The 27,572-nt window shown below is 39.8% G+C and overlaps 1 protein-coding gene and 1 long non-coding RNA gene across 6 annotated transcripts in view; one reads left to right on the plus strand and one right to left on the minus strand.

Annotated features, from left to right (window-relative positions):
- usp25 (ubiquitin specific peptidase 25) overlaps nt 1-27,572 on the minus strand; it is a 102,289-nt gene that overhangs the window by 38,381 nt on the left and 36,336 nt on the right. For all 5 annotated transcript variants that reach the window (XM_034178937.1, XM_034178940.1, XM_034178939.1 and 2 more), the window contains exons 3-10: nt 24,455-24,599; nt 23,497-23,620; nt 22,931-23,093; nt 17,861-17,947; nt 17,130-17,267; nt 11,537-11,613; nt 11,329-11,402; nt 7,227-7,378 (exon numbers count right to left, since the gene is read on the minus strand). In XM_034178937.1, coding sequence (XP_034034828.1) covers nt 7,227-7,378; nt 11,329-11,402; nt 11,537-11,613; nt 17,130-17,267; nt 17,861-17,947; nt 22,931-23,093; nt 23,497-23,620; nt 24,455-24,599 — 960 coding nt within the window. The remainder of the gene's footprint in view (nt 1-7,226; nt 7,379-11,328; nt 11,403-11,536; nt 11,614-17,129; nt 17,268-17,860; nt 17,948-22,930; nt 23,094-23,496; nt 23,621-24,454; nt 24,600-27,572) is intronic.
- LOC117517785 lies at nt 6,121-16,503 on the plus strand. Its single transcript, XR_004562831.1, has 3 exons — nt 6,121-6,250; nt 11,858-11,864; nt 16,492-16,503. It is a non-coding gene; the product is annotated as an uncharacterized LOC117517785 (long non-coding RNA).

Here is a 27,572-nt window from a genome sequence, read left to right on the forward strand (position 1 = left end):
ACTGCCTAAGGGAAGCATGTATAAAGTGAATAAAATTGGTCCTAGCACAGAACCTTGTGGAACTCCATAATTAACTTTAGTTTGTGAAGAAGATTCCCCATTTACATGAACAAATTGTAATCTACTAGACAAATATGATTCAAACCACCGCAGCGCAGTGCCTTTAATACCTATGGTATGCTCTAATCTCTGTAATAAAATTTTATGGTCAACAGTATCAAAAGCAGCACTGAGGTCTAACAGAACAAGCACAGAGATGAGTCCACTGTCCGAGGCCATAAGAAGATCATTTGTAACCTTCACTAATGCTGTTTCTGTACTATGATGAATTCTAAAACCTGACTGAAACTCTTCAAATAGACCATTCCTCTGCAGATGATCAGTTAGCTGTTTTACAACTACCCTTTCAAGAATTTTTGAGAGAAAAGGAAGGTTGGAGATTGGTCTATAATTAGCTAAGATAGCTGGGTCAAGTGATGGCTTTTTAAGTAATGGTTTAATTACTGCCACCTTAAAAGCCTGTGGTACATAGCCAACTAACAAAGATAGATTGATCATATTTAAGATTGAAGCATTAAATAATGGTAGGGCTTCCTTGAGCAGCCTGGTAGGAATGGGGTCTAATAAACATGTTGATGGTTTGGATGAAGTAACTAATGAAAATAACTCAGACAGAACAATCGGAGAGAAAGAGTCTAACCAAATACCGGCATCACTGAAAGCAGCCAAAGATAACGATACGTCTTTGGGATGGTTATGAGTAATTTTTTCTCTAATAGTTAAAATTTTGTTAGCAAAGAAAGTCATGAAGTCATTACTAGTTAAAGTTAATGGAATACTCAGCTCAACAGAGCTCTGACTCTTTGTCAGCCTGGCTACAGTGCTGAAAAGAAACCTGGGGTTGTTCTTATTTTATTCAATTAGTGATGAGTAGAAAGATGTCCTAGCTTTACGGAGGGCTTTTTTTATAGAGCAACAGACTCTTTTTCCAGGCTAAGTGAAGATCTTCTAAATTAGTGAGACGCCATTTCCTCTCCAACTTACGGGTTATCTGCTTTAAGCTACGAGTTTGTGAGTTATACCACGGAGTCAGGCACTTCTGATTTAAAGCTCTCTTTTTCAGAGGAGCTACAGCATCCAAAGTTGTCTTCAATGAGGATGTAAAACTATTGACGAGATACTCTATCTCACTTACAGAGTTTAGGTAGCTACTCTGCACTGTGTTGGTATATGGCATTAGAGAACATAAAGAAGGAATCATATCCTTAAACCTAGTTACAGCGCTTTCTGAAAGACTTCTAGTGTAATGAAACTTATTCCCCACTGCTGGGTAGTCCATCAGAGTAAATGTAAATGTTATTAAGAAATGATCAGACAGAAGGGAGTTTTCAGGGAATACTGTTAAGTCTTCTATTTCCATAACATAAGTCAGAACAAGATCTAAGATATGATTAAAGTGGTGGGTGGACTCATTTACATTTTGAGCAAAGCCAATAGAGTCTAATAATAGATTAAATGCAGTGTTGAGGCTGTCATTCTCAGCATCTGTGTGGATGTTAAAATCGCCCACTATAATTATCTTATCTGAGCTAAGCACTAAGTCAGACAAAAGGTCTGAAAATTCATAGAGAAACTCACAGTAACGACCAGGTGGACGATAGATAATAACAAATAAAACTGGTTTTTGGGACTTCCAATTTGGATGGACAAGACTAAGAGTCAAGCTTTCAAATGAATTAAAGCTCTGTCTGGGTTTTGGATTAATTAATAAGCTGGAATGGAAGATTGCTGCTAATCCTCCGCCCCGGCCCGTGCTACGAGCGTTCTGGCAGTTAGTGTGACTCGGGGGTGTTGACTCATTTAAACTAACATATTCATCCTGCTGTAACCAGGTTTCTGTAAGGCAGAATAATCAATATGTTGATCAATTATTATATCATTACCAACAGGGACTTAGAAGAGAGAGACCTAATGTTTAATAGACCACATTTAACTGTTTTAGTCTGTGGTGCAGTTGAAGATGCTATATTATTTTTTCTTTTTGAATTTTTATGCTTAAATAGATTTTTGCTGGTTATTGGTGGTCTGGGAGCAGACACCGTCTCTACGGGGATGGGGTAATGAGGGGATGGCAGGGGGAGAGAAGCTGCAGAGAGGTGTGTAAGACTACAACTCTGCTTCCTGGTCCCAACCCTGGATAGTCACGGTTTGGAGGATTTAAGAAAATTGGCCAGATTTCTAGAAATGAGAGCTGCTCCATCCAAAGTGGGATGGATGCCGTCTCTCCTAACAAGACCAGGTTTTCCCCAGAAGCTTTGCCAATTATCTATGAAGCCCACCTCATTTTTTGGACACCACTCAGACAGCCAGCAATTCAAGGAGAACATGCGGCTAAACATGTCACTCCCGGTCCGATTGGGGAGGGGCCCAGAGAAAACTACAGTCAGAAAATGAGGACAAGTTTCATCAATGGAAATAAGTTGGAAAATATATACAGATGCACATGTATATGTGTAACACATAACCTGACGTCCTAATAGACTGCTATTATTTGTCAAGGAAATTTCTAAAGGAAATAGAGCTGGATGCAAAAAATGGGAGAATTTGAAAAAGAAATATTAACCGAACAAGATGCAGCCCAAAGCATACATACAGGTGCTGGTCATATAATTAGAATATCATGAAAAAGTTGATTTATTTCAGTAATTCCATTCAAAAAGTGAAACTTGTATAATGTATACATTCATTGCTCACAGACTGATATATTTCGTGTTTATTTATTTTAAATAAATAAACTGTTTTCCTGTTTTATCATTAGTATTTTATATGACTGTGTGTCTTTTTTATTATTTTACTTCTTTTACTTATGTTTTAAAAATTTTCATTGTGTTTTAATCTTATTTCATTTTATTCTGCTTTTAAATGATGTTTGTGAAGCGCCTTGAGGCGATTAGTCGTGATTTGGCGCTATATAAATTAATAAATTATCAAATTATTTTAATTACTAATCAATCAAATAATGATTAATCAAAGAATATTAATTATTATTATTGATTAATTACTAGTATCATTAACATTAATAAATTACTAATCAATTAATTATTAATACTCTATTATTATTATTATTATAAATTACAAATTAATTAAATTAATTAACATGACAATTGCAATGCGTTAAAGAAATCTGCGACTTCTTCTATTTCTTTCCACTGATGCAGAAAGGCGAGAAAATAAAAGAGCAAACAGGCTACTGCAACAAGTTGCATTTCGGTTGCCATGTTAACAAACAGTGAAGACGGCAGTTTGACACCAGCAGTTTTTTTTTTTTCTCCTAAGGCGGAGGGGTGTCTCAATTCATAGGGCTAGAGGCATACCCCTTCACCTTACCCCTTGTTTTAAAGGGGTAGGGGTACGGCCAAGGGGAAGGGGTACAAAAGAGAACTGAGATTGGGGGTAAGTTAAAGTTTCCTGGCTGGTGCAAAACTGATATTGAATGTTGAGCTCAGATGTCTCAGACTCAGAAGCTGTTTGTTACAAAAATCAAGCAATATTGTTGGTCATGTTCAAGCAAAATAGAAGCTGTTTCTTATGAAAGCCAAGCAATATTGTTGGTCATTGTCAAGCAAAACAAAAACTGTGAAGTAATAATGGTTGTGTTTTTAATGCTTTCAAAATAGGTATCGGATAGACTAAACATTTAAAATATCGGCTCGGAAGCCAAAAAAATCTGGATCAGCACATCCCTAAAGCCCCTTTCACACGGGGCCCACTTTCAGTTGCGTCATGACGACGCAGGAATATTTGCGTCAGGTGCACGTAGCAGGGGGCAGAGAGGAGGTGAGAACGCAGCCTGCAAGTTCTCTGCACAGAGAAATCACAGTGCACAGTTTGGCTGCAGCCAGACTGTGCACTGTGATTTCTCTTCTAGTTTATATTTGTTCTTGTGCTGAACTGCAGGTCTCCGCTCTGAGTTCTATTATAGTTTATGTTTCCTCCTTTGACCGTTTTGGAAAATTATTTCCCCTGTTTGCCCTTCCAGTGGAATTAGGCCCAACAGATCCTCCTTGAAACAGTCACTGTTGAAAAAACGCACATACAAACAACATTGTGCGGTATCCGAGTTGCCAGTTGACTCATCCACAGCCAACGACATGAATTCAGCTTTCTTCAACTGAGTTAGAAGAGTCTCAAAAATGTCTGTGGCTAAAGCCCCTTTCACACCAGGGCTGCTTCGAGTTGCTTCCTGCGGCGTCATGACGACGCAGTAATGTCTGCGTCAGGTGCGGGGAGCAGAGAGTAGGTGAGAGTGCAGACTCAGCTGCAGACAGACTCAGCTGCAGACAGACTGTGCACTCTGATTTCTCTTCTAGTTTATATTTGTTCTAGTTTATGTTGTGCAGGGCTGCGCTGTGATTTCTGTTATAGTTTATCTTTCTTCCTTTGACCACGAGCTGTGCACGCGCGAACAAACTGTCTGTGTATAAATGTGGAGATGTCTGGAGTTATACTGGATGTGGACAGGTCCTGTCTCTGGCATTCAGTTTGTGAGCAGGACTTTTATGGACTTTATTTAAACACAGTTGTGAGAGAATTTAAGAGCAAGGAGCTGCAGCTCCAGTCAGGCTGCAATCAGCATTTTTTTTTTCCTGTGCTCTTTGCATGTGTAGTTTCACTGCATTGTGTACATGGTATAAAAAAATCCTGCGTGATTTATACTTCGGGAACAATGGAACACAGCAGGAATCATAAATTGGCGTCTAGTAACATTGTATTATGAGGGTGTGGCTTCCAGTCACGTTGAGTACTTGAGTACGTTGAATACGTTGAGTATTTGAACATCTTGCGATTTTGCAAGTTCTCCCAATTAGAAATCATGGAGGGGTCTAAAATTTTCATCTTAGGTGCATGTCCACTGTGAGAGACATAATGCAAAAAAAAAAAAAAAAAAAATGGAAATCACAATGTATTTTTTTTTAAATAATTTATTTGCATGTTACTGCTGCAAATAAGTATTTCAACACCCGCCAATCAGCAAAAATTCTGACCCTCAAAGACCTGTTAGTCCGCCTCTAAAAAGTCCACCTCCACTCCACTTATTATTCCAAATTAGAAGCACCTATTTGAGGTCATTAGCTGCATAAAGACACCTGTCCACCCCACACAATCAGTAAGACTCCAACTACTAACATGGCTAAGACCAAAGAGCTGTAAAAAGACACCAGAGACAAAATTGTAGACCTCCACAAGGCTGGAAAGGGCTACGGGGCAACTGCCAAGCAGCTTGGTGAAAAAAGATCAACTGTTGGAGCAATTATTAGAAAATGGAAGAATCTAAACATGACTGTCAATCTCCCTCAGACTGGGGCTCCATGGAAGATCCCACCTCGTGGCGTACCAATGATCCTAAGAAAGGTGAGGAATCAGCCGAGAACTGCACGGGAGGAGCTGGTCAATGACCTGAAGAGAGCCGGCACCACTGTTTCCAAGGTTACTGTGGGTAATACACTAAGACATCATGGGTTAAAATCATGCATGGCACGGAAGGTTCCCCTGCTTAAATCAGCACACGTCCAGACCTGTCTTAAGTTTGCCCATAACCATTTGGATGATCCAGAAGAGTCATGGGAGAAAGTTATGTGGTCAGATGAGACCAAAACAGAACTTTTTGGTCTTAATTCCACTTGTCGTGTTTGGAGGAAGAAGAATGCTGAGTACCATCCCAAAAACACCGTCCCTACTGTGAAGCATGGGGGTGGAAGCATCGTGCTTTGGGGGTGTTTTTCTGCACATGGGAAAGGACGACTGCACTGTACTAAGGAGAGGATGACTGGGGCCATGTATTGAGAGATTTTGGGGAACAACCTCCTTCCCTCAGTTAGAGCATTGAAGATGGGTCGTGGATGGGTCTTCCAACATGACAATGACCCGAAGCACAAAGCCAGGGTAACCAAGGAGTGGCTCTGTAAGAAGCATATCAATGTTCTGGAGTGGCCAAGTCAGTCTCCAGACCTAAACCCAAAAGAAAATCTTTGGAGGGAGCTCAAACTCCGTGTTTCACAGCGACAGCCCAGTAACCTGGCTGATCTAGAGAAAATCTGTGTGGAGGAATGGGCCAAAATCCGTAGCAGCTTTTGATCATGTATTTATTATTATTTATGGTTAGATGGGCCGCAGGCCGGTCCAAATTTATTAGAGGGCTTGTTTTGGCCCGCGGGCCGCCAGTTGAATAGCCCTGGTCTAAAAAGTAACTGTAAAAGTCTTTATGAATAATTGGTGGTTGCGTTTTGTTGTACTTTCCACGTGAACCTTGATCCATTTAACAGATCCATGCTTTAGCTACATGAGCCACCATCTGCATCATCCAGATGCACAGTGCACAAACTTTGATATGATGTACGCATTCAAGCCCTTGTCACAGTCTTTCCTCATCATTAAACTGACTGCAAATGAGGGTGCAAAGTGCAAAGTTTGGATCTACCCTGTTTGTTACTTATGGGCATATTAAGAGATCAACCAGTGTGTCACATGTCAAACTGAAACACAATGTGCACAGCTCTGTGGTATTGAATAGATGGGAATTGAAAGGCATCGGGAAGTTTCTGGTTTGGAAAAGGACCTGTGCAGACAGGGTGAGCAACAATTACTTGGAAAAAAATGGCATAACACTCAAAGTCACAATGACAGTTGCATTAACACGTACGTGAATGTATCTCTGCACGGTGTTGCGTTCTACTCATGTTTCTTTGTTAAAAGGTTGGAGCGCATGATTAGTGTTTGTAATGTGTTTTTCTATCAAAACATGTATCCGAATGATCTATCCTGTGAAAATTGGGTGCAGTGTTTTAGGACAAAGCAGAGTTGCTAAAGTTGTGTGTTTTCTATTAGTTATTCTGTTAATGTCATTTTTTATATTCCTATTGTGCCCTTTTTGGCACAGTTTTTACAAGTACAACACAGTGGTTGAAAATCCACTTGACTATAAATGCAGAGTGATATCACCTTAATACCAAGCTAAACACTTCAGAAGCTCTTAAACATTGTGGACATGGACATTATCAGGAAGGCTTCCTCACTAAAAAAAACAAAACAGCAAAAACCCACCGAGCTGTAGCAGGGCAAAGTATGATTCGTATTGCTTAACTGTAACATGAGGAACACTTGAACAGAAGTGTACACGCTCGTGTTTCTGCACTCACTTACTGAGATCAGTTGGCATAGACACTGACCTCTTGTCCAGACTTTGCAGAGTTCTCCGCTGAGTGCAGGGACTCGATCTCGCCTTCTATCATTGCTGCCTCAAGACACTCATGGAGATCCTTGAAGCCATTAACCTGCAGGGGGTACTGGCCAAACATCTCTGTGTTTTCAAATTTCTCACCTGTGGAATTTAGTAAGAAAAACAAAGTGTAGATGCAGGAACACAAATGCTCATTTTTATTGAGTCAAGTGAAAGAACATTGACAGCAAAGGCTGTGTGACTTTTTATGTAGTCAAATCTTTAAAGATGAGAGAAAAGGCCTTTCAGAACAGCATGTTTCTGCCCATCGTGTGATCTTAAACGCACAATTCTAAAGGCTTAAGTAAACCTTATACCACTTCTTTTTTGTTTATACAACTAATTAAGAAACTGTAGTCTGTATTTGATGTTCATTCAGAGTATGGACGTACCCCATGACAATACATTCTGTCTGAAACACAATGGGATGGCTCATTTAACATACTGACACAAAAAGGAGTCTTAGGGCACCTTGACACTTGCAGGAATTATCCTTGCACTGGCACAAAATCTGGCATGCCAATGAGTAAATGCACCATAAACTGCGTGAAATGTGTGCAGCGGCACACAGTAATTTCGTGAACTAGTCGTGAACACTGCGCAACATATTTGAAAACACTGTGTGTCAAAGCGTGTCGTGTGCAGGGGATTGAAACGATTATGACGAGATGTTACATCTATAATAAACATAATTTTACAGATACATTATCTAACTCATGGGAAGGAATGAAAATGTAACTTTTATCAATGTACAGTAGTGTTCAGAATAATAGTAGTGCTATGTGACTAAAAAGATTAATCCAGGTTTTGAATATATTTCTTATTGTTACATGGGAAACAAGGTACCAGTAGATTCAGTAGATTCTCACAAATCCAACAAGACCAAGCATTCATGATATGCACACTCTTAAGGCTATGAAATTGGGCTTTTAGTAAAAAAAAAAAAGTAGAAAAGGGGGTGTTCACAATAATAGTAGCATCTGCTGTTGATGCTACAAACTCAAAACTATTATGTTCAAACTGCTTTTTTTTTTTTTTTAGCAATCCTGTGAATCACTAAACTAGTATTTAGTTGTATAACCACAGTTTTTCATAATTTCTTCACATCTGCGAGGCATTAATTTTGTTGGTTTGGAACCAAGATTTTGCTCGTTTACGAGTGTGCTTGGGGTCATTGTCTTGTTGAAACACCCATTTCAAGGGCATGACCTCTTCAGCATAAGGCAACATGACCTCTTCAAGTATTCTGACACATCAAAACTGATCCATGATACCTGGTATGTGATATATAGGCCCAACACCATAGTAGGAGAAACATGCCCATATCATGATGCTTGCACCACCATGCTTCACTGTCTTCACTGTGAACTGTGGCTTGAATTCAGAGTTTGGGGGTCGTCTCACAAACTGTCTGCGGCCCTTGGATCCAAAAAGAACAATTTTACTCTCATCAGTCCACAAAATATTCCCCCATTTCTCTTTAGGCCAGTTCATGTGTTCTTTGGCAAATTGTAACCTCTTCTGCACGTCTTTTATTTAATAGAGGGACTTTGCGGGAGATTCTTGCAAATAAATTAGCTTCACACAGGCGTCCTATAACTGTCACAGCACTTACAGGTAACTCCAGACTGTCTTTGATCATCCTGGAGCTGATCAATGGGTGAGCCTTTGCCATTCTGGTTATTCTTCTATCCATTTTGATGGTTGTTTTCCGTTTTCTTCCACGTGTCTCTGGTTGTTTTGTCCATTTTAAAGCATTGGAGATCATTGTAGATGAACAGCCTATAATTTTTTGCACTCACGTATAAGTTTTCCCCTCTCCAATCAACTTTTTAATCAAACTACGCTGTTCTTCTGAACAATGTCTTGAACGTCCCATTTTCCTCAGGCTTTTAAAGAGAAAGGCATGTTCAACAGGTGCTGGCTTCATCCTTAAATAGGGGACACCTGATTCATACCTGTTTGCTCCACAAAATTGACGAAATCACTGACTGGATGCCACACTACTATTATCGTGAACACCCCCTTTTCTGCTTTTTTTTTTTTTTTTTTTTTACTAAATGCCCAATTTCATAGCCTTAAGAGTGTGCATATCATGAATGCTTGGTCTTGTTGGATTTGTGAGAATCTACTGAATCTACTGGTACCTTGTTTCCCATGTAACAATAAGAAATATACTTAAAACCTGGATTAATCTTTTTAGTCACATAGCACTACTATTATTCTGAACACTACTGTATTACAATATATATATACACGAGGTCTGTCAATAAAGTATAGGTCCTTTTTATTTTTTTCAAAAACTATATGGATTTCATTCATGTTTTTACGTTAGACATGCTTGAACCCTCGTGCTCATGCGTGAGTTTTTCCACGCCTGTCGGTGACGTCATTCGCCTGTGAGCACTCCTTGTGGGAGGAGTCATCCAGCCCCTCGTCGGAATTCCTTTGTCTGAGAAGTTGCTGAGAGACTGGCGCTTTGTTTGATCAAAATTTTTTCTAAACCTGTGAGACACATCGAAGTGGACACGGTTCGAAAAATTAAGCTGGTTTTCCGTGAAAATTTTAACGGCTGATGAGAGATTTTGAGGTGATACTGTCGCTTTAAGGACTTCCCACGGTGCGAGACGTCGCGCAGCGCTCTCAGGCGCCGTCGTCAGCCTGTTTCAAGCTGAAAACCTCCACATTTCAGGCTCTATTGATCCAGGGCATCGCGAGAGAACAGAGAAGTTTCAGAAGAAGTCGGTTTCAGCATTTTATCCGGATATTCCACTGATAAAGGAGATTTTTTTAATGAAAGACGTGCGGACGGATTGCAGCGTCGGCTCGCAGCCGCTGCGACGCTCCGCCACAGGAAAAACACCTCTGTTGGAAGCCTTAAGGACAAGTTGGAACATGTCCAGCTGTTAAACAATTTCTCATATACTCACTCCACTGAAAGCCATCAAAAGCCGCCTGGATTTTACAAATGGTTATCAACACGGAGGTGTTTTTCCTGTGCCGCCGCACCGCGCCGGCAGGAATTCCGACGAGGGGCTGGATGACTCCTCCCACAAGGAGTGCTCACAGGTGAATGACGTCACCGACAGGCGTGGAAAAACTCACGCATGCGCACGAGGGTTCAAACATGTCTGACGTAAAAACATATGAATGAAATCCATATAGTTTTTGAAAAAAAATAAAAAGGACCTATACTTTATTGACAGCCCTCGTATATTATAAATAATTACCTTTGAGACAAGATTCCAAATGTGTTCTCCACTGCACAACATGCACGAGACAACCTGCAGCTGTAGATAATATCTCTGTGATTCTGAGAGTGATGAGAGAATGGTTTCATCAGCCAAGTTTTGAGAGTAAATGAGTCATCGGCTACAAAATGATTATTTTATATAGTGTGACGTCCAGCGGGGCAAAGCGGAACACAATGGCACGATGAATTGCCTGGCAGTGCGGGAATCAAATCTGATGTCAAGGTGCTTTCATCCCTGTTCAGGGCAGGTGCAATTTGAGAAATGGCATCTCTCAACCTGTCCTACTGACTGGTATACAGCTTAGAGAGGAGCAGTGTCTCGTGACCAAAAATTTGAAGAGACAGAGCACTTAAAAATGAAGGAGAATCCAGTGTACACTTGTTTGTATTAGTTACATGTTCATCATAATTACTTAAACTGCTGCACAAAGCTACTGTATCTGCATCAAGTACTGAGGAGACACCCCCTCCAAAAAAAACAAAAAACACTGGGGGGGGTGCAGTATTAAGGTAACTTATGAGCAGCAGAGTCCTCTGGCCCAATTTGCGGTTTGCTCTGAGCCAGTGTTGTCATGCATAACAAGTACAATGTCAATCAGTCGTCAAGGTCTTCCACAATCAATGCAAGCAGCCTCTTCTCTTTCACAGACTGCATCTCATTAAGACAAGGTCACCTTTCATTACTAGGGGCAACCTGCTTGCCTTCTGGCTGCTACAATAAGACAATGCCAATTCTTTATGCACGTCTCAAGACATCCGTCCATTTATTACTGGGTTGAATTTAAAGACATGATCTCACCTTCCAAGACACCGACAGCAAGAAAGCGTCCATAGAAGAGCTCCACCATGGGGTTCTTTGGCTTCTCTCCTTGCCTACCAAAAATAGTCAAGCATGTTTACATGTGGCACTGTTGCTTCCTTTATATGTAACCAATGTACATTTTATTTTGTGCTTCAGGTACTTCTGTTCTCTCGCCTTTGACCTTGTGATCAGCAGGTGTGGTTACCTGTCCTCCTCGGCCTTCATCTGGAAGGCGTCCTCCAACCAGTCCAGCAACTTGTGCGTGAACTCACTGACGTCCTGCTGTTGAGCAACGCACACACACATATAAAGTGACAGATTACTGGACAGTCTTTGGGACAAATTACATGACTTATCTTCCATTCCAGCCTATTAATTAATCAAAAACCTAGACAGAGCTTTAATTCATTTGAAAGCTTGTCTCTTAGTCTTGTCCATCCAAATTGGAAGTCCCAAAAACCAGTTTTATTTGTTATTATCTATCGTCCACCTGGTCGTTACTGTGAGTTTCTCTGTGAATTTTCAGACCTTTTGTCTGACTTAGTGCTTAGCTCAGATAAGATAATTATAGTGGGCGATTTTAACATCCACACAGATGCTGAGAATGACAGCCTCAACACTGCATTTAATCTATTATTAGACTCTATCGGCTTTGCTCAAAAAGTAAATGAGTCCACCCACCACTTTAATCATATTTTAGATCTTGTTCTGACTTATGGTATGGAAATAGAAGACTTAACAGTATTCCCTGAAAACTCCCTTCTGTCTGATCATTTTTTAATAACATTTACATTTACCCTGTTGGACTACCCTGCAGTGGGGAATAAGTTTCATTACACTAGAAGTCTTTCAGAAAGCGCTGTAACTAGGTTTAAGGATATGATTCCTTCTTTATGTTCTCTAATGTCATATACCAACCAACACAGAGCAGAGTAGCTACCTAAACTCTGTAAGGGAGTTAGAGTATCTCGTCAATAGTTTTACATCCTCATTGAAGACAACTTTGGATGCTGTAGCTCCTCTGAAAAAGAGAGCTTTAAATCAGAAGTGTCTGACTCCGTGGTATAACTCACAAACTTGTAGCTTAAAGCAGATAACCCGTAAGTTGGAGCGGAAATGGCGTCTCACTAATTTAGAAGATCTTCACTTAGCCTGGAAAAAGAGTTTGTTGCTCTATAAAAAAGCCCTCCGTAAAGCTAGGACATCTTTCTACTCATCACTAATTGAAGAAAATAAGAACAACCCCAGGTTTCTTTTCAGCACTGTAGCCAGGCTGACAAAGAGTCAGAGCTCTATTGAGCTGAGTATTCCATTAACTTTAACTAGTAATGACTTCATGACTTTCTTTGCTAACAAAATTTTGACTATTAGAGAAAAAATTACTCATAACCATCCCAAAGATGTATCGTTATCTTTGGCTGCTTTCAGTGATGCCGGTATTTGGTTAGACTCTTTCTCTCCGATTGTTCTGTCTGAGTTATTTTCATTAGTTACTTCATCCAAACCATCAACATGTTTATTAGACCCCATTCCTGCCAGGCTGCTCAAGGAAGTCCTACCATTATTTAATGCTTCAATCTTAAATATGATCAATCTATCTTTGTTAGTTGGTTATGTACCACAGGCCTTTAAGGTGGCAGTAATTAAACCATTACTTAAAAAGCCATCACTTGACCCAGCTATCTTAGCTAATTATAGGCCAATCTCCAACCTTCCTTTTCTCTCAAAGATTCTTGAGAGGGTAGTTGTAAAACAGCTAACTGATCATCTGCAGAGGAATGGTCTATTTGAAGAGTTTCTGTCAGGTTTTAGAATTCATCATAGTACAGAAACAGCATTAGTGAAGGTTACAAATGATCTTCTTATGGCTTCGGACAGTGGACTTATCTCTGTGCTTGTTCTGTTGGACCTCAGTGCTGCTTTTGATACTGTTGACCATCAAATTTTATTACAGAGATTAGAGCATGTCATAGGTATTAAGGGCACTGCGCTGCGGTGGTTTGAATCATATTTGTCTAATAGATTACAGTTTGTTCATGTAAATGGGGAATCTTCTTCACAGACTGAAGTTAATTATGGAGTTCCACAAGGTTCTGTGCTAGGACCAATTTTGTTCACTTTGTACATGCTTCCCTTGGGCAGTATTATTAGACGGTATTGCTTAAATTTTCATTGTTACGCAGATGATACCCAGCTTTATCTATCCATGAAGCCAGAGGATACACACCAATTAGCTAAACTGCAGGATTGTCTTACAGACATAAAGACATGGATGACCTCTAATTTCCTGCTTTTAAACTCAGATAAAACTGAAGTTATTGTACTTGGCCCCACAAATCTTAGAAGCATGGTGTCTCTGGATGGCATTTCCCTGATCTCTAGTAATACTGTGAGAAATCTTGGAGTCATTTTTGATCAGGATATGTCATTCAAAGCGCATATTAAACAAATATGTAGGACTGCCTTTTTGCATTTACGCAATATCTCTAAAATCAGAAAGGTCTTGTCTCAGAGTGATGCTGAAAAACTAATTCATGCATTTATTTCCTCTAGGCTGGACTATTGTAATTCATTATTATCAGGTTGTCCTAAAAGTTCCCTAAAAAGCCTTCAGTTGGTTCAGAATGCTGCAGCTAGAGTACTGACGGGGACTAGCAGGAGAGAGCATATCTCACCCGTGTTGGCCTCTCTTCATTGGCTTCCTGTTAATTCTAGAATAGAATTTAAAATTCTTCTTCTTACTTATAAGGTTTTGAATAATCAGGTCCCATCTTATCTTAGGGACCTCGTAGTACCATATTACCCCATTAGAGCGCTTCGCTCTCAGACTGCGGGCTTACTTGTGGTTCCTAGGGTTTGTAAGAGTAGAATGGGAGGCAGAGCCTTCAGCTTTCAGGCTCCTCTCCTGTGGAACCAGCTCCCAATTCAGATCAGGGAGACAGATACCCTCTCTACTTTTAAGATTAGGCTTAAAACTTTCCTTTTCGCTAAGGCTTATAGTTAGGGCTGGATCGGGTGACCCTGGACCATCCCTTGGTTATGTTGCTTTAGACGTAGACTGTGGGGGGTTCCCATGATGCACTGTTTCTTTCTCGTTTTGCTCCGTATGCATCACTCTGCATTTAATCATTAGTGATCGATCTCTGCCCCCCTTCTCGGCATGTCTTTTTCCTGGTTCTTTCCCTCAGCCCCAACCAGTCTCAGCAGAAGACTGCCCCTCCCTGAGCCTGGTTCTGCTGGAGGTTTCTTCCTGTTAAAAGGGAGTTTTTCCTTCCCACTGTGGCCAAGTGCTTGCTCATAGGGGGTCGTTTTGACCGTTGGGGTTTTTCATATTTATTGTATGGCCTTGCCTTACAATATAAAGCGCCTTGGGGCAACTGTTTGTTGTGATTTGGCGCTATATAAGAAAAAAGTTGATTGATTGATTGACTTAACCATAACCTATGAACAAGCAGATCCAAGCAATTGAATCAACACCATGACTGCATTTGCTGAGGATTTATACCTGACATCACTCCCTGTGTTTTTGGTAATCTTTTTCACGGTATTACTGCTGTGAGAAGTTATTATGTAACTTAAACACATTTTAAAGACTTCTGATCTTTAAATTTGGGTTTCCTGCAATGTAAATCTCCCCTCCGCATACAGTCACATCCAGGCCAACGTAGAGGGAACAACAACACCCGTACTTCTGGTTGTGCTCGAACTGGTGCAGCAAGCGTTAAAAATACATTCAATAAGTGTAAGCCAGACTGGACAAACTAAGTAACAGATAATAAATCCATAACTTCCAATACAACCGCATCCCGTTGACTTTACTTCTCCTGAAGAAGCACACAGCAGTCACTGAGAATCTCATACTGCTGCCCAACCCTGCTTCAGGCTTCACAACCTTTGATATTTCTAAGTTCCACATGACGGTCATTAAACATCTGACTACCACTGTCATCTTTGTGTCTTTTGATTCTTTCGTTTGTCAAGCCACAATCAATGACAGTCAGCACAGACATTGCTACTAGCTAGTAGCGCTAAGTGCTTCAAATCCCAATTTCTCCACTTTTTATGTTTTTGCCCATCCGATGTGAAAACCACTGAAAAAGTGTGGTTAAAAGCAAACAAACAAACAAGAGTGCTCTGACAGCACAATATCCCCCACTGGAAACTGTTGCTTTGGTAGTGTTTGCTACATTGCGATAAGATTTCAAGGTATGTGATGTCAGAATTCAGACACCCACTTTTAAAACTTGCAGTGTCTAGGTTCGTTAATCAAGGGCCATAACTCTGCCAAAATGAGTCAATCTTGTACAATATAACAATATGCGTATTACCAACCTATAACAAGGAACTATACCAAGTTTTGCAAAATTCCTAATAAAAAAGTGAGAGGAGGTGATTTCAGAATGCAGACTCACTCATGAAACTGATGGAGTCTAGATTTGTTAATCAAGCACCATAATGCTGGTAAAATGGGCCCAATTCGAACAATATGACAATATGCGTGTTATCAACCTATAACAAGGACTTGTACCAAGTTTCATGAAATCTGTCTTCAAAATGTGAGAGGAGTTGATTTCAGAATGCTTATATGGACAGACAGACGGAAATCAACACGACCTAATCCCCTTCGGCATTCGGCCAGCGGGTGATAAAAAAGATGCATGACATCAGTAATCTGATATTTATCACAATCCAATTATAAATTACACTGTCATCTGAATGGTATGCATGATATATTGATGTTTTTAAAATTTTGTGGTGAGAATTATTACAGTATTATGATATTTGTAGGTATCACAACAGTTAACTGAAAATACTCCTATAATGACCAGCATATTTCTGTGACACTTCTAACTGGAAAATTAACGTGTTAATCATCGACCAAGTGGTTGTTTGTGCTCCCAAGCCAAATTTATGTACCACATTCATTCTGGAGCTATTAAAGCTAAAATTAATGTCAGCATGAGCATTAAAACATTTGTCTCTCAGCCCAACTTAGAAATAAAATCTTACCTGATACACTGTTGACCCCCCAAAAATTCCAGTTTAAGTAATTTGAAAACTAAGCCAAGAATGTTTACTCACAGCGCTTGATGCCCAATATGCTCAGTGTGAATCCTCTATATGTTCAGGTTTTTAAATATGAGATGATACACATCAAAGGAGGAGTTTAGGAACCTGCATGCCCCAAGGGCGTTATCTCATAGACATCAATGTTGCTGTGTTATTCAGGTCAATGTCTACCCGACCTGACAAATACACAGAGAAGAGATGTGACTGATGAGCACTGAGCCGACCTCAGTTAACCTCATCAGAGACAGCAGTTCAGTTCAACTGCTGATGTTAGGAGAACAGCAGAACAATTTTGTACATTTGTCATAACACCGTGACCATTACATCAATAAAAAGACTAATCATTGCTCGATACTGTGTCTGTCTCTCCTGTCCGATCTTCTTGAGGATTAATAGTTATAGCTCAGGATGGTTAAATGTCTCAGACTCAGCAGAGCTGAGTCAGTAGATGTATGATTAAATGGCGTGGTGAAGCTGGCTGAAAAGACAAGGCAATAAAAAGCAGTCACAGGTAATAATAAATATTTCAGGTACAAGGAAAAAGTGAACACCACATGCCTCTTCCAGACCCCAGCACGAAGACCTTTAACTTCAACTAAAATTCCCTATACAAGTTAACTGAATATTAATTTAAACTTTCTTTTGTGTGGTCTGGTGATCATAATCTGGTGTTGCTACTGCACCCTGAGGGAAATGCTGTCATGTTGCACAGGGTTTGGCAGGCTTACCTGCTGTGATTCACTGGACTTGAAGGCATCTTTGAGAATTTCTACAGCTTTTGATGGATCCACATACTTCCTCTTGGACCCTACCATGAGGGAGAAAAGGTTCCTCAGCTCCTGCATGAATGGCAGGTTCCTGTGTTCCTGTTTAGAACAACAGAAACAATAACTGAAATCCGCACAGGTGTATGACATTTTACAGTGAAACATTTGCTAAGATGCAGACATTTGTCTTGATGTTGAACTAATGCTACTCTGTTAGCATACCCTAAGATTTGATGGACAGTGTAACAGCATTTAATAATGTTTTGCAGCACAAAAAGGAACATACTGACATCTACAGTGTGGCAGCGGCTAAACAAATAGGAGGATTTCAACTTTGTTGAACTCCAGCATCAATGCACACATGTGCGGTGCGTGCTAAGCCTTCAGATACTTCACACCAGCTGTGGTCATCACAGCTAGTAGAGCAATGTGTTAAACAATCAGGGCAAAACATTAAGCTGTTGCAAGCTTAAGGCAAGATCACACAGCTGCTCAATGGCGGCTCTCAAATTTGAGGAGGGTCAAACCCTTAAAGCTAAAGCACTGCGCGCTGAGATAAGCTATGATCTGAACAGAACAGATGAGAGGTCACACACAGAGAGGACCAAATGAAATGGTATTAAAAGACGCAACACTGCCATAGCAATGTTCTTGTCTGCTGAAGACCTGGTGGGAGGGGCAGGGCCACTCACCTTCTGATTGCGAGGCAGGTCCTGGACTCTGGCTGGTGGAGAGTAATTGAGCACCAGCCTCTGGAACTCCAGCAAGTTGAACAGAGACTGTGGTTAAAAAAGAGAAACCAAAAAGGGAAAAAGCAGGGACAAGTAAAAGTGAATGCAAAAATGACAAACGTAGTGGTGTCAAATATAACTGTGAACCACAAAGAGAGTGAAATACTCCATATTACACAGTGATGCAAATCAAATCTTTGGGATTCACAGACACCATCATATATGGTTCTGTGTGTATTTTAAATTTTACTATGTTTGTCCAAAACTGAACTTCATCCTTGATTAACACAGGGCAGTCAGCCACTTCAATCATATTGGCGCCAAACTCATTTATGATCCTGAATAAGCCAAATCAGCATCATTAACACGCATGTGTGCAGTCAAAGTTCACTATTACCCGATTCAGTAAACAAAGCCATGCTACTCCAGAATGTGGTCCATTTATAGTTTACCCTAAAAGTTAAATTACCATTTTTAAACAGTTTTAAAGCAGCACAGACAAACAGCCAGAAAGAAAAGTGATATATGACTTCATATTTATGCTAAATGGAAGCCACAGTTGTATCTTTAGCTAACCTGAGAATAGCCATTCTAATGGGGCCCAATTTTGACTGTAAATAGACTGCATTTTATATAGCGCTTTTCCATCTGCATCAGATGCTCAAAGTGCTTTACAATAATGCCTCACATTCACCCCGATGTCAGGATGCTGCCATACAAGGTACTCACTACACACAGAGCACCTTGCCCAAGGGCCCTTACTGATTTTCCAGTCAGGCTGGAATTTGAACCAAGTTTACAGGACCGTGACCTGCAAACTTTACTTTTAACCAATTTTCCAAATCACTTTGCCTTTGGCTGAACATTCTACCAAGATTGGGTGACACCAAATGAAAAATTTTGAAGATATTTTGTTCAGACAGACAGATGAACACACAGGAAAAAATATACACAACTAACAATATACACAACTTGCACTCTTTAAGATGAATATAACATACCTGGGGAAAAAAAGTATAATTTTCAAACTGTTATTTGGTGGATCAAAATGCACTTCAGCAAACCAGCCTGGATTCCTACCAATTTGAGCCAGAAGTGCTGCAGCAGTAGAACACTCATGCACACTCATTAACTCAGCATGGTCACAACTGTCCTGCTGTTTTCTGGTTCTAAATGGGAACCAACTTTGTGTGTGCTCCGCCAATTTATTTTTGCTGAAATGTTTCCAAATTATGGGCACAAACTAGAACAAAACCTGGCCCAGTCCGATTTTTTCAGTTGTTGAACTAAAAAATTTAAATAAAATAAAAATAAATAAAGTTGCAGTTCAATTACAATTTGCCAAAAGCGTGTCAACTAAACTTAGATACTTCTACCAGCTCTAATCTGTAAAGAGCAACTAAAGCTGACTCCTTCTCCCATTGCATGAAGTAACTCAAACATGTATATCCTGTTACTCATAGTGATACAATAAAAATTACATGCACTACAATGTAAAGGACACCATGCATCACCAAAGATTCTTGTCCTTATAATCACACTGTGTATTTTCTTCATATAAAATGCGATATTGGCCCAAAGGCATTGTCCCTTATCACAGGAATGTGTGTAGTCTTATCCCTATTTGTGAGTGGGCAATATTTTCATGCAGCCATGTCATAATAATAAGAATGTGCCAAAGCAACTTCAAATTGTATTGTAATAATCACTGTGGAGACCAATTTACAGAATTTTATTAGGAAAAATGGCAACCAGGAACAATTTTTGCACAATTGTGATTTTATTGGTTTGGAAAAGGTGTGGAGGTTTAAGTGAAAAAGGCATGAAGGCTACAGTACTGAAGTAGAAACCTGACCTAGATCTTCAAGGGATGCATCACTGCTGCAAATGAAATCCCTGGAAATTTACAGAGGTCAGTGTTCATTGTACACAGACAATTTTTGGCTCTGTGACCTTCAAAACAAGGTGAAGCCATTCATCTTGACCTTCAAGAGATGTATCCCTGCTCCCAATTTGGTAAACCAGCATTATTTATGTGAACCATTATTGACAGTACAGTGTTGCGGACATTTTAGGACCTATGACCTTCAAAATGAGGTCAAGGTCAGTCATCTCTGAAGGTGACTTAGACCAACTGTTATAGGGAGTAAAGCGTTTTGGACGGACACATGAACAGCATTTCTGTGTCCCTCTGTTGGAGCGATGGAGGGCAAAAAAGAAAAAGAACATTTTCGGACAGAAAAAGGCACATATTTTGGCCTCAAATGATAAATATTTCAAAGCAGTGGCCACCATTACAATACATTAATTCTCACTGCTAAGAGTCAGTTTCATTTTTCTGTTGCACGTGGGGAGAAAAAAGCCCATCAACATTTGTTAAGTCAGGTAGGAAGATACAAAGTTGTTTACTCCTATCGGTGTGCTTTCAATATACTTGGCAGTAGTAAGCAGCGACTTCTTACATTACACACACAGCAGCTCAGCACCATGTGATGGTGTATCCAGTGTTCATCTAGCAGACTTTAGCTCACTCCAAATTCCACTATCAGCTTTGGAGCAAACAAGAAAAGACTTTGTAGCCTCATCCACATGGAAACAGGACTCTCGCTATACAATCTTTTTCTGTGTCCTTTTTAAAAAGTGTTCCATAAACACAGCACTGCTTCAAAAAGTATCTCCGTACACACAAAACCACTGAAAATGACCGAAAACACTGCAGTATATATATGCTAGACAGCACTGTAATGCTCCCACAAACAAACAAACAAAAAAAACTAAGCCGACAACGTGGAGCATGCAATTAAAGTTTATGAGTTAACAGAAATGCTAAAGGAAGCAAAGAAGCTGAGATGCTACTGGGGAAAGACGACGAAGATGAACCTCTGCTTTGAGTCACACTGGATTACGAATAGGGATGGGTATTGATAAGAATTTATTGATGTCGATGCCATTATCGATTCCGCTTATCGATCCAATTCCTTATCAACTCCCTTATCGATACCTCTTGTGAATTTTCTGTGTACTAAAAGTAGGCTTTACAGGTTTTCTATGTCAATAACATTTTAAATTGGTCACTGGATCCTTGATCTGTGGACATAAATAAAAATAATTAAAATCTGTAGTTTTTGTCAAAAGCATTTCCTTTCAAACATTTTGGCATGAATGTCTCTCCATACCTCTGAGCTGAGCTCAGCCTGCTGCTTTAAATGGTGTTTCGCTTTCAAGTTATTAATTCCTACTGGACTCTATCGTTCCAAGTTGACTCAGCAGAGAGCCGCACAGCATTTGGAGCTGTTTGAACAGAACAGAGGATGATTCTCGTTTCTTTCTTACAAGACAGGAGTCCCAGTTAGCGACTTTAATCTGCACAAAAGTGACTCACGATTGACATATTCAGGGATGAAAGTGGTGAAAAACAAAAAAAAGCTGTAACCCAAAATTATCCCCCAACACCACCCGCATGAAAATGTTTGAATTCTAGAAGCTCTGAAATGCAGTCTGGGGCTATTCCAGACATTAAACTGCAGTGAGTGAGAAAAAAAACACAACTTATTTAAATTCATTCCAGTAGCATTCTGCTCTTACTAGGATGCAGCAGTTTTCTAGCTTTGCAGATAGTTCTGGAGGAAATCACTGAAGAAATTAACAAATTGAAAATATGGTTTGACCGAAACAAACTGTTGTTAAACCTAAATAAAACAGGGATGAAGTGGAGGTGTAAGAGTCACTAGGTGTTCACAGGGAACATTTATTTCTATATGTATGTATTTATTTTCATTGTTAGTTGGTTTTTATCTTTTCTGTTGTTTTGTTTCATCAGGTTCTTTTTGTCTCTTTCTCTAAAATTGTATTGTAGCATTATTAGTTATTATGAGTTATTATTACTATTATTGTTGTTGTTGCTATTATTATTAATGTAAGAATAAAAATAAATTTAAAAAAATTACAATTCAACTCTTTTCCGACAACAAACACTAAGCCAAAACAAATGCACACAAATGTGCTGAGATGCAAACAGCTTAATGCTAACTTTAACATTGAAAATGCCATAGACATGCGAACACGTTAGCATTAGTCCTGTTTTTAAGTTCTAAAATACATCTATCAACTGTTTCAGAAGACCATAACAGGTTGGTTTAACATAAAAAAGGCAAATATTACTCACAGACATGTTCTTTAGGGTTTTAGCAGGGAAAAATTAAGATAAAGCGAAATAAAACAATGAATCAGCGAAAGAACCAGATCGTAGCACTGCTTCGATCTGCGAATCACTGCTTCGATTGGTTCAAGGTTCAAAGCAAAGCCGCGCTGCAGAAAAGTTGATTACAGACCCGCTGCAGGGTCTACAATCAACGTAGAGAAATGATCATTTTCCTGACAAACACCCCCCAAAAACAACGGCCACTCTGAAGGATCGTTAAGCAAAAAGGTTATTGATGTCGGTGGATCGACTTATTTCTTAACGATACCCGAAAGGAACCGGTTCTCGATACCCATCACCAATTATGAATAGACTAAACTACAAGACGTGACTGTCTGCTGCTCGTCGGAGCAGAAGATTTCGCTGTAGTAGCCCCAATAAGCTCAGTAGCTTCTGGAACATGAACACAGGTCTGTAGGCCGTCGTTGTTGTTACGTAACGTCTTGCGGCCAGGCTTAATACTGACGTTAGAGAGGTGGGGCTATATCATCATCATTTCACAAAAGTTGCACACTGGATGAAAAATTCAAATGCAGCATTTGGCCATTCATCCAGACTGGGACAAATTTTCAAAAAGTAGTATTATCAGGCTCTGTAAAGGCAGTTCCTTGTGGATAAAGTGCCGGTGTGATACAAAACTTTTGCAGATATGCCTAAACTTGTCTCCGTGTGGACGGACCCTGTGACATCTGGGCTGAAATGTTATGTGAACATTAAACATTTAAGAGACACTTCTTTGCTGTGTAATGTAGACTAACAGCAATCACTGTGTGATCAGTGTAGAAGAGCTCCCTGCAGTTTGTGAAAGAAGTCTGAAATTCATTACCTACCTGGATGACAGCACTGAACCAACAGGTATTGCCAACATTTTTCAGCCCCACAGGAGAGTTGTCTATCCTCTTCCTGTCGTGAGGGTTTGGTGAATCGCTCCATACTTCTGTGTGAGTCCGTTTCAGACTCGCCTTATTCTCAGCTATGCTGGCCTCCAAAACTCTGCATGAAAGGAAGACGGTGCAACACAAACGACAACGATGAACATCTCTACAATCAGGAGATACTAAACATGTCTTAAAATTCTCTTGCATCACCACGGATTCTGGGTCAAAACAAAAACAGCAGATAACTGCTCATTGTGCTTGGTATGGGGCTGTCCAAACTCATCCAGTAGTATTAGAATCTCATTTGTTCTTTTACAGGGTGATATTTTTCTCTTTGTGTAATAGGATATTGCACATCGATCAAAGCTTAGCCTAAATAAGTGCAGATATTCTGATTGAGGTTTTCATCCCTTGTGACCATCAATGGTTATTGTGGACCGTTTCATTCATATTAAGGTCAACAGTCAGCTGATAATTTCCGAGTAACACTGCTTTTAGTCAGTCATGGTTGGAAGCACCTGCTGATGGCTTGCTCCTCATCAGTGATGCCTGTCTCCCTGAATGCCCGGTTGGACTCCTCCAGGCTGAGGGCAATAGCTCTCTGCAGGTCATCTTTATCGTCCCCAGTCAGGTCAATCACACCTGCAGCAATAACCACATAATTATTTCTTTCGACTCAGAAAATATAACAGAGCACACCAGCTTTTCTAATTGTCCCAAATAAGTGGACAAATACTGAACTCTGAATATGAATGTTAAAATCCCCCTCAAACACACCCTTATCAGCATGTACAGGCAGACTGGACATGAATGTCTCACAGTGTTACTGCTGTTTTCAGAAATATCAACTTCCAAATAAGATTGACATATATAATTACATGAGTTGGGTAAATACTACCCCAACACATTTTCACATTTTATCTTCTTCTTTGTCTTTCGGCTGTTCCCTTTAGGGGTCGCCACAGCAGATCAATCGTTTCCATCTCACCCTGTCCTCTGTATCTTCCTCTGTCACACCAACCACACGCATCAATGTTTTCCTCCTCTTCTTCGTCGCCGTCTTTGCCCAGCAGTAGCCCAATTTCCACCGGCACCCTGTTGGGCAATAGCACCGGTGGCGGACGTTGTTAACCCGGGCCGCGACTGATCCAGTATGGGAATTCGATTCTGAGTCTGCATAGTTGGGTTGGCTTGTTTTACGCCGGATGCCCTTCCTGACGCAACCCTCCTCATTTATCCGGGCTTGGGACCGGCACTCAGAATGTACTGGCTGCACACCCCATGTGGCTGAGTTATTTTATAGTGCCATCATTATGACACAAACTACATACTTTAGGAGTAATTTCTACACTTTTACAACACAAGACACAAAAATACTTCCTCTTCACATTACATTGGTTCTTCATGGTCATGGATGGTACATAACCCGTTTTAAAATGATGATTTTGTGTACTGTAGAGTAAGTCTGCTGCTCACTTGTGTCTGCCTGACTGCCCACACTGATATATCTGTCATTGGGCACTTGGGAAGTCTGGTAATATGTTGTTTCATCTTTCTGAGGAACCTTTGCATTCTTCTCTGTCAGAAAAGCCACAGCCTCTGCCAAGTCGCCATTGCTCGCCTACAACAATAGAACAAATAAGACAGTGTTTTATAGCCACACAGGTTGGCTCAGAATACAGGACATTAACTGGCAGTATCACAGTTGCACCTTAGAATACAGATATTTAATTTCAGCATCAACAACTTGATTCCGTTTCATTCCTGTCACTTTAACTGGAGACTGTGTCACTGAGTGCAGTCCACCTTGACATACATCAAAGAAGTATTAAACAAGTACCTGATTTACCAAAGGTATGCATGTGTAAAAATGTGCACAAACTCTGAAGCATCTGCAAACAAAGAAGCGTGGGGAAAAAAATTTAGAAAATCAGTGCGGGTTTGAAGTTAAATACAGTGGATCCGGAAAGTATTCACAGCGCTTCACTTTTCAACATTTTATGTTACAGCCTTATTCCAAAATGGATGAAATTCTACTTTTTTCTCAGAATTCTACACAATACCCCTTAATGACAATGTGGGGAAAAAAATAGAGATTTTTGCAAATTTATTAAATAAAAAAAAAACAAAAAAAAACAACTAGGAAATCACATGTACAGAAGTTTTCACAGTCTTTGCCATGAAGCTCAAAATTAAGGTCAGATGTATCTTGTTTCCACTGATCATCCTTGAGATGTTTCTACAGATTAACTGGTGTCCACCTGGGGTCAATTCAGTTGATTGGACATGATTTGGAAAGACATACACCTGTCTCCCTGTCATGATTAGGAATTTCTGGAGACGATTAATTGTCAGACAAATAATTGCGATTGACGAATATACTATTTTTTTCTTTTTTCCTTCTTTATAGTCTATTATCATAGTACAATTAGCTTTAATTATACACATTCTGTGCTGTACTGTACACTTTAATGAATAAGAGCAATTTAATGATGTTTTGAACATCAAGAAAAATAGAAAAACATTAGTATCTTCTTCATTCCTTAAGAGGATTTATTGTGATCAATCTGCTGCAACAGGGCAAGCATTGAACCAAACTCACATTCATCAAGAGCCAGTTGACGGGATGCACCAGCTGCTGTTGGACCGGCTGGCAATTGTGGTGTTGTGGTCTTTCCAAGTTCAGCGTATTGCTGTGGGTGGTGGGTCTGCAGATGTTGTTTCAAGTTTTTTTTGTTACCACTTTTGACTAGGGATGACTACTGATAAGATTTAATTGATATTGATGCCATTATCGATTCTACTTATCGATCTTATCGATACCTCTTGTGAATTTTCTGTGTACTAAAAGTAGGTTTTACAGGTTTTCTATGTCAACAACATTTTAAATTGGTCACCGGATCCTTGATCTCTGGACATAAATAAAATCCGTAGTTTTTGTCAAAAGCATTTCCTTTCAGACATTTTGGCATGAATATCTCGCCATAACTCTGAGATGAGCTCAGCCAGCTGCTGCATGTCACAGCAGGACGTCTCATTTTGGGAGGAAAAAACATTTTTTGATCAATTTGTTTGTATTATAACATTTGGAAAGAGGTGTCATTTGATTTAAACAGCATTTCGCTCTGAGGTTATTACCTCCGACTGGACTCTAGCTAACTTGACCTAACTTCTAACTTGACTCGGCAGAGAGCTGCGCGAACAGAACGGAGGACGATTCTCGTTTCTTTCTCGCAACAAGACAGGAGTCTCAGTTAGTGACTTTAATCCGCATAAATGTGACTCACGATTGACATGTTCAGGGATGAAAGTGGTGGAGAGAAAAAAAAAAAAAAAAAAAAAAAAAAAAGCTAAAACCCCAAATTACCCCCCAACACCACCCGCATGAAAATGTTTGAATTATAGAAGCTCTGAAATGCAAACTGGGGCTATTCCAGACAATAAACTGCAGTGAGTGCAGCATCCATTTTGGTGAGAAAAAAAAACGGCAACTTTCCTTATTCAAATTCATTCCAGTAGTATTTCTATATTTATGTTCATTATTAGTTGGTTTTATATTTTCTGTTGTGTTTTGTTTTATCAGGTTCTTTTTTGTCTCTTTCTCTAAAATTGTATTGTAGCATTATTAGTTATTACTGTTGTTGCTGCTATTATTAATATATAAATAAAAATAAATAATACAATTTGTAATGCTTTTGAGTCTTATGACAACAAACGCTGAGCCATTAATTATTATACAGAAAATGCACACAAACGCGCCAAGATGTGAACAGCTTGATGCTAACTTTAACATTGAAAACGCCATTGAGATGCTAACGCGTTAGCATCGGTCTGGTTTTTAAGTTATAAAATACATCTATCAACTGTTTCAGAAGACCATAAAAGGTTGATTTAGCATAAAAAAGGTAAAATATTACTCAGACATATGCTCTTTAGGATTTTCGGGAGGAAAAAATTAAGATAAAGTGAAATAAAACAAAGAACCAACGAAGCAGCAGATTGAAGCACTGTTCCATTGATTCAAGCTTCAAAGCAAAGCCACGCTGCAGAAACGGTTGATTACAGACCTGTTGCAAGGTCTGTAATCAATGTAGAGAAATGATCATTATCCTGACAAACACCAAAAAAAAAAAAAAAAGAACAGCCACTCTGAAGGACCAATAAGGGAATCATTAAGCAAAATCCTATTGATGTCAGTGGATTGAATCATTTCTTAACGATACCCGAAAAGAACTGGTTCCCAATACCTATCTCTACTTTTGACCCACCCTGCTCAGAGTGCTGCTCTCAATGGGCCGACATCTCTGCTATTTTGGGATAGCTCGTGCCCACAGATTGAACTCGCCAGACTACTTTCGCCACTCTCTCACGAGCGCCACTAGCTTGTGATATGCTGAAATGAGAAGATGCTGCTGGATCTTGCTGTGGGCAACACACAGTGCAGCTTCTTGTTCTGACTTTAACACAAAGTGAACACCCAAGTCTTCAATCGCCAACTGTAAATGGTAATCAAAACATTCCAAATGTGTCTTTCTGAACTCTTCCACATCAAACTCCATCGTGTCAATTAGACATGGGCCGATAACCGATTTCA

This window comes from Thalassophryne amazonica, chromosome 9 (genome assembly GCF_902500255.1).
Source record: "Thalassophryne amazonica chromosome 9, fThaAma1.1, whole genome shotgun sequence".
Lineage (NCBI taxonomy): Eukaryota > Metazoa > Chordata > Actinopteri > Batrachoidiformes > Batrachoididae > Thalassophryne > Thalassophryne amazonica.